Source organism: Meles meles, chromosome 7 (assembly GCF_922984935.1).
Source record: "Meles meles chromosome 7, mMelMel3.1 paternal haplotype, whole genome shotgun sequence".
NCBI classification, from domain to species: domain Eukaryota; kingdom Metazoa; phylum Chordata; class Mammalia; order Carnivora; family Mustelidae; genus Meles; species Meles meles.
Window position 1 is genome coordinate 149,559,367 of NC_060072.1, and position 16,146 is coordinate 149,575,512.

The 16,146-nt window shown below is 42.6% G+C and overlaps 1 protein-coding gene across 5 annotated transcripts in view; it reads left to right on the plus strand.

The window, feature by feature from the left end:
* LARP4B (La ribonucleoprotein 4B) overlaps nucleotides 1–16,146 on the plus strand; it is a 91,702-nt gene that overhangs the window by 19,972 nt on the left and 55,584 nt on the right. For all 5 annotated transcript variants that reach the window (XM_046013964.1, XM_046013967.1, XM_046013965.1 and 2 more), the window contains 2 exons: nucleotides 7,642–7,776; nucleotides 8,453–8,512. In XM_046013964.1, coding sequence (XP_045869920.1) covers nucleotides 7,696–7,776; nucleotides 8,453–8,512 — 141 coding nt within the window. In that variant the 5' untranslated portion in view covers nucleotides 7,642–7,695. Of the gene's footprint in view, nucleotides 1–7,641; nucleotides 7,777–8,452; nucleotides 8,513–16,146 lie in introns of those variants that run through there.

Sequence of the window (16,146 nt, forward strand, 5' to 3'; positions counted from 1 at the left end):
AATTTGCAAATATTCTTTTCCATTCTCTGGGTTATCCTTTCACTTTGCTGGTGCTCTGCTTTGAAGCCCCCAAATTTTTAATTTTGATGAAGACCAACGGATTTTTTTTCTTCTGGTACCTGTGGTTTTGGTGTCCTGTCTAAGAAGACATTGCCTGATCCAGGCCATGAAGATTTACTCCTATGTTTTCTTCTGAGTGTTGCAGTTCTAGCTCTTATATTTAGGTGGGGTTTTGTTTTTTTTTTTTTTTTAAGTTTATTTTACTTTTTAGTAATCTCTGTACCCAGCGTGGTGCTTGAACTCACAACCCTGCCATCAAGAGTTACATGCTCCACCCACTGAACCTCCCAGGTGCCCCATATTTAGGTGTTTGATCCATTTTGAATTAATTTTTATGTATAGAGTTGGACAGAGTCCATCTTTGTTCTGTTGCATGTGGATACTAGTTGTCCCAGCACCGTTTGTTGAGAAGAGCTTTCTTCCCCCATTGAAAGGTCTTGGCACCTTTTGAGAATTAACTGACTGTAAAGGTGAGGGTCTATGGACTCTCAGTTTTGTCTGTTGATCTGTGTGTCTCTCCATGTGCCAGTACCACACTGTCTTTTTTGACAGTTTTGAAATTAGGAAGTGTGAGTCTTTCAGCTTTGTTCTTTCTTTGCAAGATTATTTGGCTATTCTGGGTCCCTTGAATTTCCATAGGAATTTTAGGATAGGCTCATTAATTTCTGCAGAAAAAGCAGGGGGGATTTTGATAGGGATTGGGCTGACTCTTTAGATGTGGGGACTGTTGCCATCAGAATACCATGTCTTCCCATCTGTGAACAAAGGGTGTCTCCTCTCCATGAACACCAGGCATCTGTGCACCAGGACTAGTTTTGTCTTCTCTTGGTGGTTCTCAAACATTGTGGTCTTGGGACCTCTTTGCACTCTGAAACATTATTGCAGATCTTTAAGAATTGGGTTTGTAGGGCTTATCTTTGTATTAAAAATTAAGACTCAAATATAAAAAGATTTTTCTTTGACAATAATAAAAAGCCGTTACATGTAATATAAATAACATTGGTTATGATAAAAGGTAACAGTCTTTTCAAAAACAAAAAATAATTTGATGAGAAAGACATTGTTTTATATTTTTATAAATCTCTTCGATGTCTAATAGACTCTCAGCTTGCTTCTTCTCTATTTCTGCATTTGCTCTGTTAGCGATGTGTTATTTTGGTTGAAGGATGAGAAGGAAATCTGACCTTTCACAAATACATAGTTTGAAAAGTGAGGAATCTTTTAATAGTCTTTTCATATAATCTTGGCCATTCTCTGTAACTGCACCAGAACTCCATGGCAGTTTACGAGGAGAGAGCGTGTGGCATCTTGGCATTGTAACAATTCGTATGACCTGGGGGCCCTGGGAAGGTCTCTGGGACCCCTGACAGGCCCAGGCCACCCTTTGTGACCCTCTGTCTTAGAGAACAGGACTGAGTTATGCATTTTCACAAGAAAAATGCTGTGACAACCATTTGGCGTTTTATTAATCTGTGTTGACAACCCACTGGGAAGGGAGTTGGATGCTTTTCCTGCTGGGTCAGTGCTTACTCCTTTCTACAGGAAAAGTGCAGTGGGACTCTGGGTTGTGTAAGCCCAGTGAGTTTTACGAAGTGTGTGTGATTATGAAACAATAAGATATTCAAAAAATTGAGACTACAGAAATGAAACAAAATAAAAAATGACCCCCTTTTTAAAACATCTAGTTCATATTTTTTTTGCATCCCCCCCCTTTTTTTTAAAGATTTTGCTTATTATTAGATTGAGAGAATGAGTCGGCGGGGAGAGGCAGAGGGAGAAGCAGACTGCCCGCTGTGCAGGGAGCCTGATGTGGGACTCTGTCCCAGGACCATGGGATCATGACCTGAGCCCAAGGCAAACTGAGCCCCATCCTGGTGTATATACTTGTAAATATTCACGGTTAGTTATGTGAATTTTATTTTACAAATTTTATTTTATTGTATTTATTTATTTGACAGCGAGAGAGAGAGATCACAAGTAGGCAGAGAGGCAGGCAGAGAGAGAGAGGGAAGCAGGCTCCCTGCCGAGCAGAGAGCCCGACGCGGGACTCGATCCCAGGACCCTGAGATCATGACCTGAGCCGAAGGCAGCGGCTTAACCCACTGAGCCACCCAGGCGCCCCTGTGAATTTTAGAACATAGCTGTAATTATCCTGTCCACGGTCTGATACCCTGCTTTTTTAACTTAATGTAATCTCTGAATATTTTAAACAGTTTCTGCTTTTCTATAATTATTTTTATTTTTTTGTTTCTTGCTAAAGCTGCTTGTGAAATAGTTTACTTATTATTTCATTAGCACCGATTTTTTTTTTTTAAGATTTTATTTATTTGTTTGCCAGAGATCACAAGTAGGCAGAGAGGCAGGCAGAGAGAGAGAGAGCGCGAGCGTGCGGAGGAAGCAGGCTCCCCGTTGAGCAGAGAGCCCAATGCAGGGCTCGATCCCAGGACCCTGGGATCATGATCCAAGCCAAAGTCAGAGGCTTAACTCACTGAGCCACCCAGGCGCCCCAGCACAGGTTTTAAATAACAGCAGGCATGTGAAGTTTTAGATGGATGTTATTCTAGTCAAATTTTTCTTTTTACTTTTTATTGTGGGAATTTTTTTTTAAGATTTTTATTTATTTATTTATTTGACAGAGAGAGAGAGATCACAAGTAGGCAGAGAGACAGGCAGAGAGAGGAGGAAGCAGGCTCCCTGCTGAGCAAAGCGCCTGATGTGGGGCTCGATCCCAGGACCCTGAGACCATGACCTGAGCTGAAGGCAGATGCTTCAAGGATGGAGCCACCCAGGCGCCCCTCTTGTGGGAATTTTTAACCACAGAAGTAGAGAGGGTGGGTAGGAGAGCAGGCCTCTGTGTGCCCGTCTGTCTTCAACTGCCAGCCACTTGCTGCAGTCTTGTATTTTTGTTTCTTAAATTTACCAAAAAAACTATTAGCATATTTTAAAGCAAATTGTGGGTATGTAATGTCATCTGTAGTCTTTCAGTTTATATGTCTCCCAGATAAGACCTTTAAACAGACAGAGCACCTGGATTGTGCCCAGTGGAATCAATAATCATTCGCTAATACCCTTTGTTACCTAGGCAACAGTCAGTTTTTCCTGTCAAAAATGTCATTGTAAAGTTAATTTATTTCAGTCCAGGTACAGTTCTCACGTTATATAAGGTTATTTTGGTTAAAGCTTTTGTATTATGTGGCAATAAAAAATCCCTCCCATTTTCCCATGTCTTAAGTGTGCTGCAGAAATGAGGTCATCTGTCTTCTAGAATGCCCCACATTTTGGATTTAGCTAATGGCTTTGTGTTGATGTGATTTAACATCTGTTGTCCCAGAATTTCCTTTAAATTGGGAGTCCGATCTAGAGGTTTGATTAACTACAGGTTCTTTCTTGGGAAGAATGACTGATGAATGGTGCTCACTCTTCACATCAGGAAGAGTGTAACACCTGGCCGTCCCCCTTCCGTGACAGGATGGAGATGTTGCTCTGATGTCCCCTCTCATCCGGCCGTTGCGAAGTTCTCCATCAGCTCTGCCCCGGGCTTGAGTAGACATCAGTGGTTGTTGCTTTTTTATTTCATTAGCTCTTGAAAACAGTTTGATTTTCTAATTTGGCCTGTCAGTGTTTGTTAGTTATGGCTCCTGTACGGAGAGCCGCGCGCCCCGACCAGCTGCGTGGCTGCGCTGCAGGCGTCACGCAGGAACGGCAGGCCGACGACTGCTGGCCTCTAGAAAGCGTCAGAGAGGTGACTTGGTATCCTGAGAACCTCCAGAGGTGACCAGCGCGGTGTGTGGGTTTGGACACGTTTGTTACCCGTTCTTTCCAGACTCTGTCCTTCCGTGGCTGTGAGAGCCCTTCCCTTCGCGTTGCTTCTGTGCCGAGACTGCAGGCACGCTCCCTGGCTTCCTTGCTGTCATAGTGAGTGTGGCCCAGGTTGGCGTGACAGAAGCAGTCACCGGCGCTCTTGAAAAGTGTGGAAAAGATGAGGAAAGCCTGAGGAGTTGTCACAGGTGGAAGTGACAACTGAATGCTGCCGGAGGTCCTAGATGGGACCCCCGAGACCTGCATGAATGTTTCATTAGGAAACAGACATCTCTGGTGCCTGGAAAGGGGATTCTTCAGGATCAGATCCGAGAGAACCATCCTCTCCCAAGTGTTTAATATGACTGATTCAGCTTTTAGGTGTAGCTTTGACAGGTGAAATTCAAAATGTCCAACTAGCATAGAGACCACGGGACAGGAAGGAGGGCCCTTTGATTTCATCTCTGCCTTTTCACTCTGAGATGAAATCAGACCAGGGAAGTCAGTCCTTTTGTTCAGCTCAGGAAGGCTTTGTGAAGGCTGCCTCTGAACACTATCAGGTTTTCAAATTCCTAGGTCTTATGCTGGCAAATGCTTTGTTTTGGTGATAAGTCTTGCCCCCCCCCCCCCATTTCTCTTTAAAACCTGGAGACCTGCTCTTTGGCCGTTCCTGGAAGCAGTAGTTTAAATGGTTTAAGTCTCAGGGTGGCTTGGGGCTCTTGAATGAGTGATGAAAAGGTGGTTTTGTTATTTATTGAACTACTGTCAGTGTTGCATCATCGTACTGTCTTTCTTTTAGATTCAGACGTTTGATAAAGTCTGATTTTAAGGCTGTGTACCTTCTGTGCTGCTTAAACAAGCTGGAGATCAGTAAGGTCTTTTCAGGTGTAGGACGTAGAGAAACAGTGCATGTTTTTTAGATCAGTAATTAAGAGATCCTGTGGTGTGACGTCAGGAGTATTTGTTTGGGACAAATACAGACCTGGGGCAGACCAGGTCGGCTGTGTCTGTTGTGCTAGGACACGGCCGTGCAACCTTTTAACCCTTTTGTCGTGGAACATTTTCAAGCTCGCACAAGCAGACTGGATCGAATCATGAGCCCCCATATCCCTCTTCCAAGGGGAACAAATACGAACTCCCACCTCTCTGTCCACATGTTATTTTGAGGAAAATTCCAGACATCATATTATTGACCCTGTAAATATCTCAGTACACAACTCTTTAAGGCTTGTTTTTTTTTTAAATTAAAGATAACCATAGCATCATTCTCCCATCTTAGAAAATACAGTAATTTTTTGATACCATCAGATATCCCATCCGTACTGCTTCCCTGATTGTCACTTGTTTGAATTGAATAAAGCCACACAAACCAAGTAAAGCCATGGTTTGGCCAGTACGTGCATCTTATGTCGGTTGGTGTTGAGGAAGCCAGGCTACTTGTCGGAGTATTCCGCACCCCTGGGGTCCGCAGGAGCACTGTTTGTAGTGAGTTCGTATGTAAGGAGCAGTCAGTCAGCAATGAGACCATCCTGGGTGTGTGTGTACTGTTCGTTTGTTTGCTTTGCAAGACCACTTCCTGGCCTTGCTACTGGTTCAAGAGGCACAGGGTCTCTACCTGAAAAAATATAGGGAGTAGTTGTAATAAAGGATTCTTACAGTGGAATTTCCCCCTTTTGGCTCTCTTACCTTGTTTTTAACCAAACTTTTTTTTTCGTTGAGAATCTTACAAAATGAGGCGTTCATAATGGTACAGTGTTTACAACGCCTTCTGTGACATCGAGTTAGGATCCCATGACTTCATTTTCTGGATTTGGTGTTTGGGGAGAGTCGATGTCCATCCGTCTGTCCGTCCGTCCGTCTCTCCTTCCCTTTCTTTGTCTTTCTTTCAGTTTTATTTATTTGAGAGAGAGAGGGAGAGAAAGAGTACCAGTAGGGGGAGGAGTGGAGGGAGAGGGAGAAGTAGTCCCGCAGAGCAGGGAGCCAAGGATCATGACAGGAGTCGAAGGCAGATGCTTCAAGTCACCCAGGCGCCCCTGGATGTTCGTTTCTGTGATAGTTTCACATGTTGCAGACTCTTACAGTTTAACATCTGATACCCTGATTTTGGAGGATGTCGACCTCCATGAAACTGATCTGTTTCAGGCGTTCTTTGCTTCCTGCAGTTTATTGCCAAACCTGTCAGCACAGAAGTGATTTTGTGCTTTCGTGCCTGATGGTAGCGTTGACCGTTGGAAGAGATTACCTCCGATCTTCAGACGATTTCATCAACAAGAGTTTTGGGAATTTATCATAAGCAGGTTATTGAGAGTAGGGAGCACCATCATGGAAACTAAGAACCTGCCTGGTTACCTTTCGAGACAGAAGTAGCTAGCTTTTAAATCTCTGTATCTGGCCTGTGGCTGCTTTGTTTCAGGAGAGCCTGAGAGGAACTTGGGTTAAAGCCAGTCCTAGTGGTGCTCTGAGGCAGCGCGGCGCTCGCGGTGCTGCAGAAAGAGGGAAGCACCAGAGGTCAGCCCCGGGTGTCTGAGAACCCTGGTTCTTAAGCTGATCGTGCAAAATTATGAGTATTGTTGTCTTCAGGAGTTATTATTTATGCTCTTTGGGAAAATCAGATGAGATCTCTTGTTTGAAGTTCAGTCTCTAACTGTTGAGGCAAACCAGTGCTTTGGAAAGTCTGCTTTGCAGCAGCGGGACGCATCCCAGGACCCTGGGATCATGACCGGAGCTGAAGGCAGATGCTGAGCCACTGAGCCACCCAGATGCCCCGGTCCTGCTGTCTTGAGGTGGTTTTTCAGTTTGTGTGGGTCAGGCTTTTGAAGGGCTTCCTTTTTAACTAATTATTGTTTATTTCTCTTTAAAACTCCTGTTCTGGAACAAAATAAATTAATGGGGCTAGTCAAAATGATACATGTAAATTTGGGTTTCGTCAAATCACAAATTGGAGCCCTATTCATTTTATTATTTTCTGTTTTTTTTTTTTTTAATTTATTTGACAGAGAGAGATCACAAGTAGACAGAGAGGCAAGCAGAGAGAGAGAGAGAGAGGGAAGCAGGCTCCCTGTTGAGCAGAGAGCCCGATGTGGGGCTCGATCCCAGGACCCTGAGATCATGACCTGAGCCGAAGGCAGCGGCTTAACCCACTGAGCCACCCAGGCGCGCCTTATTTTCTGTTTTTAAGAAAATGGTTTTCTGAGTATGAGTGGGTTTGTATGTGTTAACATGTGATTTGTAGTCTTAATATATTCTTGGGTTGAATTATGGGCAGATTCCCTTTTTTTTTTTTTTTTAAGATTTTGTTTAAGACAGAGAAAGAGCGAGAGAGAGAGAGAGAGAATGTGCACACGAGCAGTGGGAGAGGGAGAAGCAGGTGCCCCTGCTGAGCAGGAAGCCTCACGCGGCCCCATCCCAGGACCCTGAGATCACGACCTGAGTTGAAGGCAGACGTGTAACCTCGGGAGCCACCCAGGCGCCTGGTGGGTGGAGTTTTGTAAACTACCCAGACTGCAGAGGTGCCTGGGTGGCTCACTCCGTTGGGTGGCTGGCTCTTGATCTCTCCTGGGCTCTTGATCTCAGGGTCATGAGTTCCAGCCCTGAGTTGGGCTCCATGCTGGGCGTGAGCCCAAATTTAAAATAAATAGGTAAATAAGCCTCTTAGACTCCAGAGGGATAAACACATGCCCTGGAAAACCTGAGAATTTTAAGACTTCCTAGTAACTTCATTTTGAGCATCCGTTGTATTGTGTACTTCAGGTTACTGATGTGTTGTCTTCTGTTATTTCACAGCATTCTACGGTTGCCATTCAGCTTCTCCCAGTGCAGCCACAAAGTAAACAGCTCATGACTTCTGATCAGGACACTAAGGTCGTGGCTGAACCGCAGGGCCAGCGAGTCCAGGAAGGGAAAGACAGCGCTCATCTGGTGAGTGTGGGTCGAGGCCAGAGTTGGCCTGGTGCCTCGCTCGCCTCTTCTCATCACAGATGCTGTGTTGGATTTAATAAGTAAATTAGAGTAGTAACTCTGGCATATCTTACAACCGAAGTATAGGTGTTAGATTCTGAATAAGTTTATGGGGAGCTTAGTAGTAGAGGACGCAGTAGCAGCTGAAAGAGGAAACACGTATCTCTAGACACTTAAAAGCTTTTGGAGTTGAAATCACGGAGAAAAATGCAATATAAATATAAATACTGTAATAATAAATATATACAAAATAAATATAAACACTGTAATAATAAATATATACACAAAATAAATATAAATACTGTAATAACATTACACCTGTTGTACTGATAGGTATTTAAAGAATTAACTAGGACTGTAAAATAAATTCTGACTGCTCTTAAAATTTTACCATATTAAACAAAGCAGATTTTTATTACTTTTCCCCATTGAAACTACAAGGAATTTTGCTTACAGTGGTCAATTAGAATTTTAAAATATTTTAAGTTTCTAGGCTCCTACATCTTTCTGAATATTATTGGTTTGTCATATAAAAATGTATATTTCTTAGGGGGTTTTGTTTTTGCTAAACTACTGTGGTTTCAAAATACTGCTTTCCATTGTAATGATGGTGTGTTTGATGTTTTCAATTTTGCAGATGAATGGTCCCATATCTCAGACCACTCCTCAGACAAGCTCCATCCCAGCTTTGAGTCAGGTAACTCACAGCCGAGGCTCACAAACAACTATGTATTGTAACAAAATTGGAAAATGTTGATGTTTCCCAACAAAGGGGGTCTGGTGGTGGGGGAGCCCCATGTGGGTTGTTGTAAGCGGCCGGTACTTTGTGTCCTCCTCTGGTTTCTGTGTGTGCCGCATGTCTGGTTCTACAGGCGGGTGTGCCGCATGCGCATTTAGTGTCAAATACTCATCACGGCGTTCTTAGTGATCCGCTGGTAATCTGCGGGCTGTATATGATTAGAGCTACATTTTGAAAGTCTGTGTTCTTTAAAGTACACAAGTCATAGTAGGCTTTTACTAAGAAAATCAGTTTCACACTTTGGCTGTGGTTAATGAAAGAATAAGCGAATGGAGATGCATTGGTGTTTAACTGTCTTTACCTTACGTGCATGCGCATAGGTCAGGTGCATTTGGAGCCACTCCAGACTTAGCTTGGCATCTTCTAAGTGATCTTATAAACCTGGCACAATTTGAAAAATAAAAACTTCTAATGTAATCTTAGAAAACTTAGAGTAAATTTTGTCCAAATTGCAAGCAGTTTGGGGCGCCTGGGTGGCTCAGTGGGTTAAAGCCTCTGCCTTCGGCTCAGGTCATGATCCCAGGGTCCTGGGATCGAGCCCCACATCGGGCTCTCTGCTCTGCAGGGAGTCTGCTTCCTCCTCTCTCTCTGCCTGCCTCTCTGCTTAGTTGTGATTTCTCTCTGTCAAATAAATAAAATATTAAAAAAAAATTGCAAGCAGTTCACACGGAAACTGAAGGAAGGATTGGATTGCTGATCCTTTTAATAAGGTGGAATTTTTTTTAAAAAAGATTTTATTTATTTATTTGACAGAGAGAGATCACAAGCAGGCAGAGGGGCAGGCAGAGAGAGAGGAGGAAGCAGGCTCCCCGCTGAGCAGAGAGCCCGATGCAGGGGCTCTATCCCAGGACCCTGAGATCATGACCTCGGCATGATCAGTTTGTGAGCCTCGGCATGAGAGCCGAAGGCAGAGGCTTTAATGCACTGAGCCACCCAGGCGCCCCCAATAAGGTAGAATTTTTAAAAATGAAAGATTCCCTCCAAACTATATTTCATTGTTGTTATTGTATATGTACTTTTTTTGTATATTGTATTTTACATTGATATTTTAAAATGAATTTTATAATATTTTAAGTAGTTTAAGATCCCAATATAAGACCTTTAGTAATCTAAAAAGGAAATTAAACAGAAATCATTTTTTTTTTCGTGGTATGACAAGATCACATTTATTTTATTTTATTTCTTTTTGGTTTTCATTGTATTTCATTTTAATATTTCTTTTTTTAATAAATATTTTATATAGTTTTTTTTAATTTCTTTTCAGCGTAACAGTGTTCATTGTTTTTGCACCACAGCCAGTGCTCCATGCAGTACGTGCCCTCCCTATTACCCATACAGAAATCATTGAAAAAAAAATCTTTTTAGGACCAATCTTCTTTCTTCCCATTGTTGATTTACGGTCCAACATAATATTCAGATAATCTTTTTAAAACTTATTGCAAGGATAAAACTAAATTTTGGATTCTTTGGGGTTTTTTTTTTTTGCCTGTTTTATTAATTTATGCATAAATATTGAGACAAGACCTATCTAGAAAAGAATTGAAATACTTGAGCCAGAATGTAGAATTTCACTTCCGTACAGCAATAATTTGCAACTAGTACTGCCTGTAAATGCTTCGTCACTTTTAAGAGCTAGTGCCCTGTAAGAGACCCTTGATGGCAGGTTCTTGGTTCGGCCTTGATCTTTTGCACCCCTGCTGGCCCTTTGTCACATCCCATCTCTGATGCAAAGTTTTGTAAAATGTGAATGTACTATTTGCCAGTGTTAACAGGGGCTTGCACACTTAGGTTTTCATAGGATCATTAAATACTAGAGCTGGAAGGTGCCCTGGGAGATATCTGGGCTTGTAACAAAGCTTTATTTACAACAAACTTGAGCATCTTTACAGAAAGTGAAAGGACACACGCTTTTATGGAGTCGTAATCAGCATACATGTATTTCACCTCATCTTTTCCCACATGGCATGATCTCGTCTATGTATCTCCTTGTCCTTGCCATTATGGTATTTTCTTTATGTTGCAGTGCTCTGGTTCTTTAGCCATTGGTTTGGGGGCATTTATATTGTTTTTCTTTCTTTCCTGCTGTTATAAACAGCATTGCTTTGAATAGCTTTCTAGCTGGCATCGTCACAGTGCACCGAGTGTGTGGGCCTGGCCCTCGGTGTAGAGCTGCAGGTGTTTCGGTGGCCGAGTGAGAGTGTCTGGCAGGCTGATTCGGGAAGTGGTCTCTTGAAGGTTCAGCCTTCCTCCAGCTGGATATGGTGAGAGTAGAATTGCCGTAGTGGTGCCCAAATAAATGTCTGAATAATTCAGGAGTAACTTTGCATTTACCCAGTGGTAATATTAATCCTATCTGTTGTACAGCTCCCCCCCACTAAAACGTTACTGAGTAGTAATTCTTTACAACCCCAGCCAATCAGTGAGCATCAAAACCCGTGATCTTTAGCTCATGAAGTTGAGACCCAGAGAGGCGTAAGTAATTTCCCCAAGATTACATATCTGTAGAGTGGCAGAACCATGATTTGAACCCAGGCAACCTGGCTTCAGAGTCCAAACTCAAGGCGAGGTATACCTCCTCTTTGGTGTCTGTTATTTCATTAAAAAAAAGAAACAAGTAGAAAATAATACCCCAAACAAAAACCTGTTTGAATGATCTCTGAGTGGATGGAATTAACTTGGGATAAAGTTGGAGGATTTTAGGCGGGGAATAGCACGACTTGTATTTTAGGAAGATGACCTTGGCTTCGGTATTTTTTCTATAAAATAGATGGTAGTGAGCAAAGACAGCAAACAGGAAACTGTTAAGGAACGGAGGTTAGAAGTGGCGATGGTGGATCGGACTGGGAGTGAGTGGATTTCAGATTATTCTGGAGGTGGGTTTAACCACACCAAGTGGTGGATTGGATTGGAGTGAGGGGTAGTGGAACAGCTTGATGGATAACGGTTTCATTTCTTATGAGATGGAAAAAATTGGAGAAGGAAAGGTTTGTGGAGGGGAAATCCAGCTGGTAGAAACTCAGGCAAGCAGTGGGGGGGCAGTGGGGCAGTTGGACCTCAGTGGAGAGGTTGGAGTCTGATGGGTTTAAGTTTGAAATAAACAGAGGTTTTTTTGCTTACTACTTTATAAATTTATTATACAGAAAAGACCATTAAAACTACGTAATTGTGGATTGGGGATATATAATTGAAAAGTAACTGAGTTATTACTTGGAATAAAATCAACTGTAATCCTTTCTTTTCCTTCCATAATTTTTTGCTTATCTTGACAGACGTTTATGTCCCGCAGTGGCCATCCTTGGCTTTAACTTTTCATTGATTCATCCTTTTCTAATCACCTATATTGCTTTTATAATTTGATTAAAGTTTATTTAAGAAGGTATATTCTATATTATTTTTTAAAAATGTTTCAAGTGGGGCGCCTGGGTGGCTTAGTTGGTTAAGCATCGGCTTTCAGCTCAGCTCATGATCCCAGGGTCCTGGGATGGAGCCCCTCATTGGGCTCTCTGCTGGGTGGGGAGCCTGCTTCTCCCTCTGCCATTCACTCTGCTTGTGCTCTCTGGCTCTCTGTATCTATCAAATAATAAAATCATTAAAAAAAAAATGTTTCAAATGTCTTAGTTTTCTCTCAGCAGTTTTAAGACCCATCAGGGCAGGAACTGTGTAATGGACTTGCAAGGCATACTTTACCTAAATTGAGAAATCGCATTAATATCAGCATGTTATAATTGATAGTTTAGTTGTTTATTCTAAAACTTATCTTTATCGAATCATACATATATCTGGTTATCATAGGAATTACGTATAACATCCAGAAGTTATAACTGCCTAATTTTTCATCCTGCTTAACTTTAATAACACACAGAAACTGTTCTCTGTAAAGTTCTCCTCCTCCTTTATGTTACTCGTGTCACAAATTACATCTTTATTGCTACCAATAACATAGACTTATAATTTTTTTACACATTTGCCTTTTAAATCTGTAGAAAATAAAAAATGGAGCAGTAAATCAAAATAATAATACTTGCTTTTGTAACTGTCCTTGTATTCGCCTTTGTCAGAGCTTTGTGTCTCCACACGGCTTTGTGCTGCTGTGTCACGCGCTTCATTTCAGCCCGAGGGACTTCTTTAGCCTTTCTTCCTGGGCAGACCCGGTGTTAACAACTACTTCAGCTTTCGTTTATCTGAGAATGTTTTAGTTTCTTCATTTTGAAGGACAGTTTTGCTGGATAAGGAATTCTCAGTGCTTTAACTATATTTGCCCCTGCCTTCTTAGCCTGTAAGGTTTCTGATGATAAACTGGCTGATACTCTCACTGAAGAGCTCTTGTACCTTACAAGTAGCTTTTTTCTTGCTGCTTTCACGATTGCTTTGTTTTTCAACAGTTTGATTGTAATGTGTCTTGGTGTGGGTCTTTGTGTTTATCCTACTTGAAGTTTGTTGAGTTTGTGGATTTGTAAATTTGTGTATTCATCAAAACTAGGAAGTTTTGGGCCACTATTTCTTCAAATATTCTCTCTTGCCCTTCCTCTGTTGGGACTCCCATGATGAGTATGTTGGTCCATAGGGGAAGTAGATGATGTCCTTCAGGCTCTGGTCACTTTTCTCTGTTTTTTTTTTTTTGTTTTGTTTTTGTTTTAAAAAACTCCTCTAGATAATTTCATTTGTCCCCTGTTTAAATTTGCTGATTCTTCTGTCTGCCCTAGTCTGCTGTTGAAAACCCCCTAGTGAATTTTTCAGTTCAGTAACTGTACTGCTGTTCAGCTCCAGAATATTTCCTTTTGGTTCTTTTTATAAATACCTGTCTCTTTGTTGGTATTCTCATTTTCATTTTGTTCATATATCATTTTTCTGGTTAACATTAGTTCCTTGTCCATGTTTTCCCCTTGTTCTTTGAGCACATTTAAAAATGTTGTTTTAGGGGCGCCTGGGTGGCTCAGTGGGTTAAAGCCTCTGCCTTCGGCTCAGGTCATGATCCCAGGGTCCTGGGATCGAGCCCCATGTTGGGCTCTCTGCTCTGCAGGGAGCCTGCTTCCTCCTCTCTCTCTCTCTCTCTCTCTGCCTGCCTCTCTGCCTACTTGTGATCTCTGTCAAATAAATAAAATCTTTAAAAAAAAAATGTTTTAAAGTCTTTGTGGAGTAAGCCCCATGTCTGAGCTTTCTCGGGGATAGTGAATTTTCTTCCTTTGAGTGAGTTGTGTTTTCCTGTGTCTTTGTTTGCCTTGTGATTTTTGTTGTTGCGGAGAACTGGGCATTTGATTTTATGTGTATAATGTCTTACTGTTTTGAAGATTTCCCAAATTATTTTTATAAAGACTGTCCCTTGTCATGTGTATGTTCATTGAAGTCTCTGTTCCTTTAGCTTGTGTTAGCAAATTTTTTTTTTAAAGATTTTATTTATTTATTTGCCAGAGATCACAAGTAGGCAGAGAGGCAGGCAGAGAGAGAGGGGGAAGCAGGCTCCCCGCTGAGCAGAGAGCCCGATGCGGGGCTGGATCCCAGGACTCTGGGATCATGACCTGAGCCGAAGGCAGAGGCTTTAACCCATTGAGCCACCCAGGTGCCCTTTTTTTTTTTTAACACTTTAAACTGAAAGTTTTTTCAATTTTTAAAGATTTTATATTTTTCTAAAATATGAGAGAGCGAGAGAGCACGAGCAAGGGGGAGGGGGAGAGAAGCAGATTTCTCGCGGAGCAGGGAGCCTGACTCAGGACTCGATTCCAGGAGTCTGGGATCACGACCTGAACTGAAGGCAGTTGCTTAACTGACTGAGCCACCCAGGCGCCCCTTTTCATTGTTTTCTTGATACTTCTGAGGAGAATGAAAGCTTGGAGATACTTAGTTCCCCATTTTCCTTGACTTTTTATAACATTTTAAACGAGAATGTTTTCTAAGCTGTTATTAAATTGTGTTTCTAATTACAGGGACTACTGATAAACTCTTACTGCGTACAACTTTTACAGAAACACAAAACTTCATTGCCCAAACCAATAACATGCAAATTAATGGCATTCATTTAGTCTGGCAGGTGATGTTTTATTGGAACTCAAGCTGCGTCGCCAGATACTTGTGTTACCAGTTCCCCAGGGTTTCTTTGAGTTTACCACAGCCTGAGCTGCTGAACGCCACATGCACAACTTGCCCATGACTTTGCTGGTGTGTTTCTATGGCATACCTGGTGTCGCTTGGCCCTCACCAGGCATGAGTGAGTTTGGGACACTTTATTGTTTTTTTGTTTTTTTTTTAGATTTTATTTATTTATTTTACAGAGAGATAGCACAAGTAGGTAGAGAGGCAGGCAGAGGGAGAGGGGGAAGCAGGTTCCCTGCTGAGCAGGGAGCCTGACGTGGGGCTCGATCCCAGGACCCCAGGATCATGACCTGAGCCAGACCGAGCCACCCAGCCGTCCCTGATGCTGGGACATTTTAATCCAACTCTTTCTCAACAGAGCAGGTCAGTTAAAGTATTGTTGCACAGTGCTGCTGTGCTCAACTTACGTACAAACATGGGCGTGTCTTTAAGATTTTGTGTTTACATCTTTTTATGTTAAATTATTTTCTTGAGAGTGAGAGAGTGTGCACGAGTGTGGGGAGAAGCAGAGGGAGAGGGACAAGCAGACTCCAAACTGAGCACAGAGCCTGACACGGCGCTCCATCTCATGACCCTGAAATTATGACCTGAGCTGAAATCAGAAGGTGGATGTTTAAGGGACTGAGCCACCCAGGTATTCCTGTGTTTGCATCTTTTAATCCTTTTAGAGCCCCTGCAGATTCCGAGGCCAGGACAGACCTTGGTTTGAGGTAGTTGATGGGACCAGCGCTGAGACTTGCTGTTAGCATGCTTTCCTAGAGGCGTAAAGAGTGACCAGCGTGTGGGGATGGGAGACGGTAGTCCTGCCTAGTTGGGGGGGATGATCTTAGAAAAGATGGTGCGACAGGGAAAGCATGGCTGGGAGTCATGACAGGTGGGCAAACGCGGGCGGTGCTGGGGTTGTTTGGGTGGGTTCCGTGGATGGACTAGAGAAGGTGAGGAGGGAGGCATGACAGAGAGGGAGGCGGCTCTGGAGGTGGCCTGCGCCAGAGTGCGAGGACTTCGGAGCGGTATTAAGGGTCTGATCTGAGTGTTTTACTTGCTGTCCTCATGCCAACTCTTTAAAACAGCTGTTGTTGGCCCCACTTTACAAATGAGGAAACTCATAACAAAGATTAGATGATATTCCAAAGCTTATGCATGTAGTAAACATAAACCGAGCCTCACACCTGGACTGGCAAGGGTTTTGGGAACTTTCAAGGGACTTGGTGCTATTGGCTTGGTGGGTGTGGATTTTCTTTTTTTCTCTCACTTGCTCTTTCCTTTGTCTTGGTGAGAATTTATAGACATCTGTGCAAGTGAAAATAGTAAACCTGATGTGCCCATCGCGACCTTGAAGAGCACCCCCCCCCATTTTGCTACTGGTATTTTATCTCCCCCCCCCCCCACACACACACTTTTAGAAGAAATGATGTGTATGTATTTACTTCTTGACTTGCTGGGGT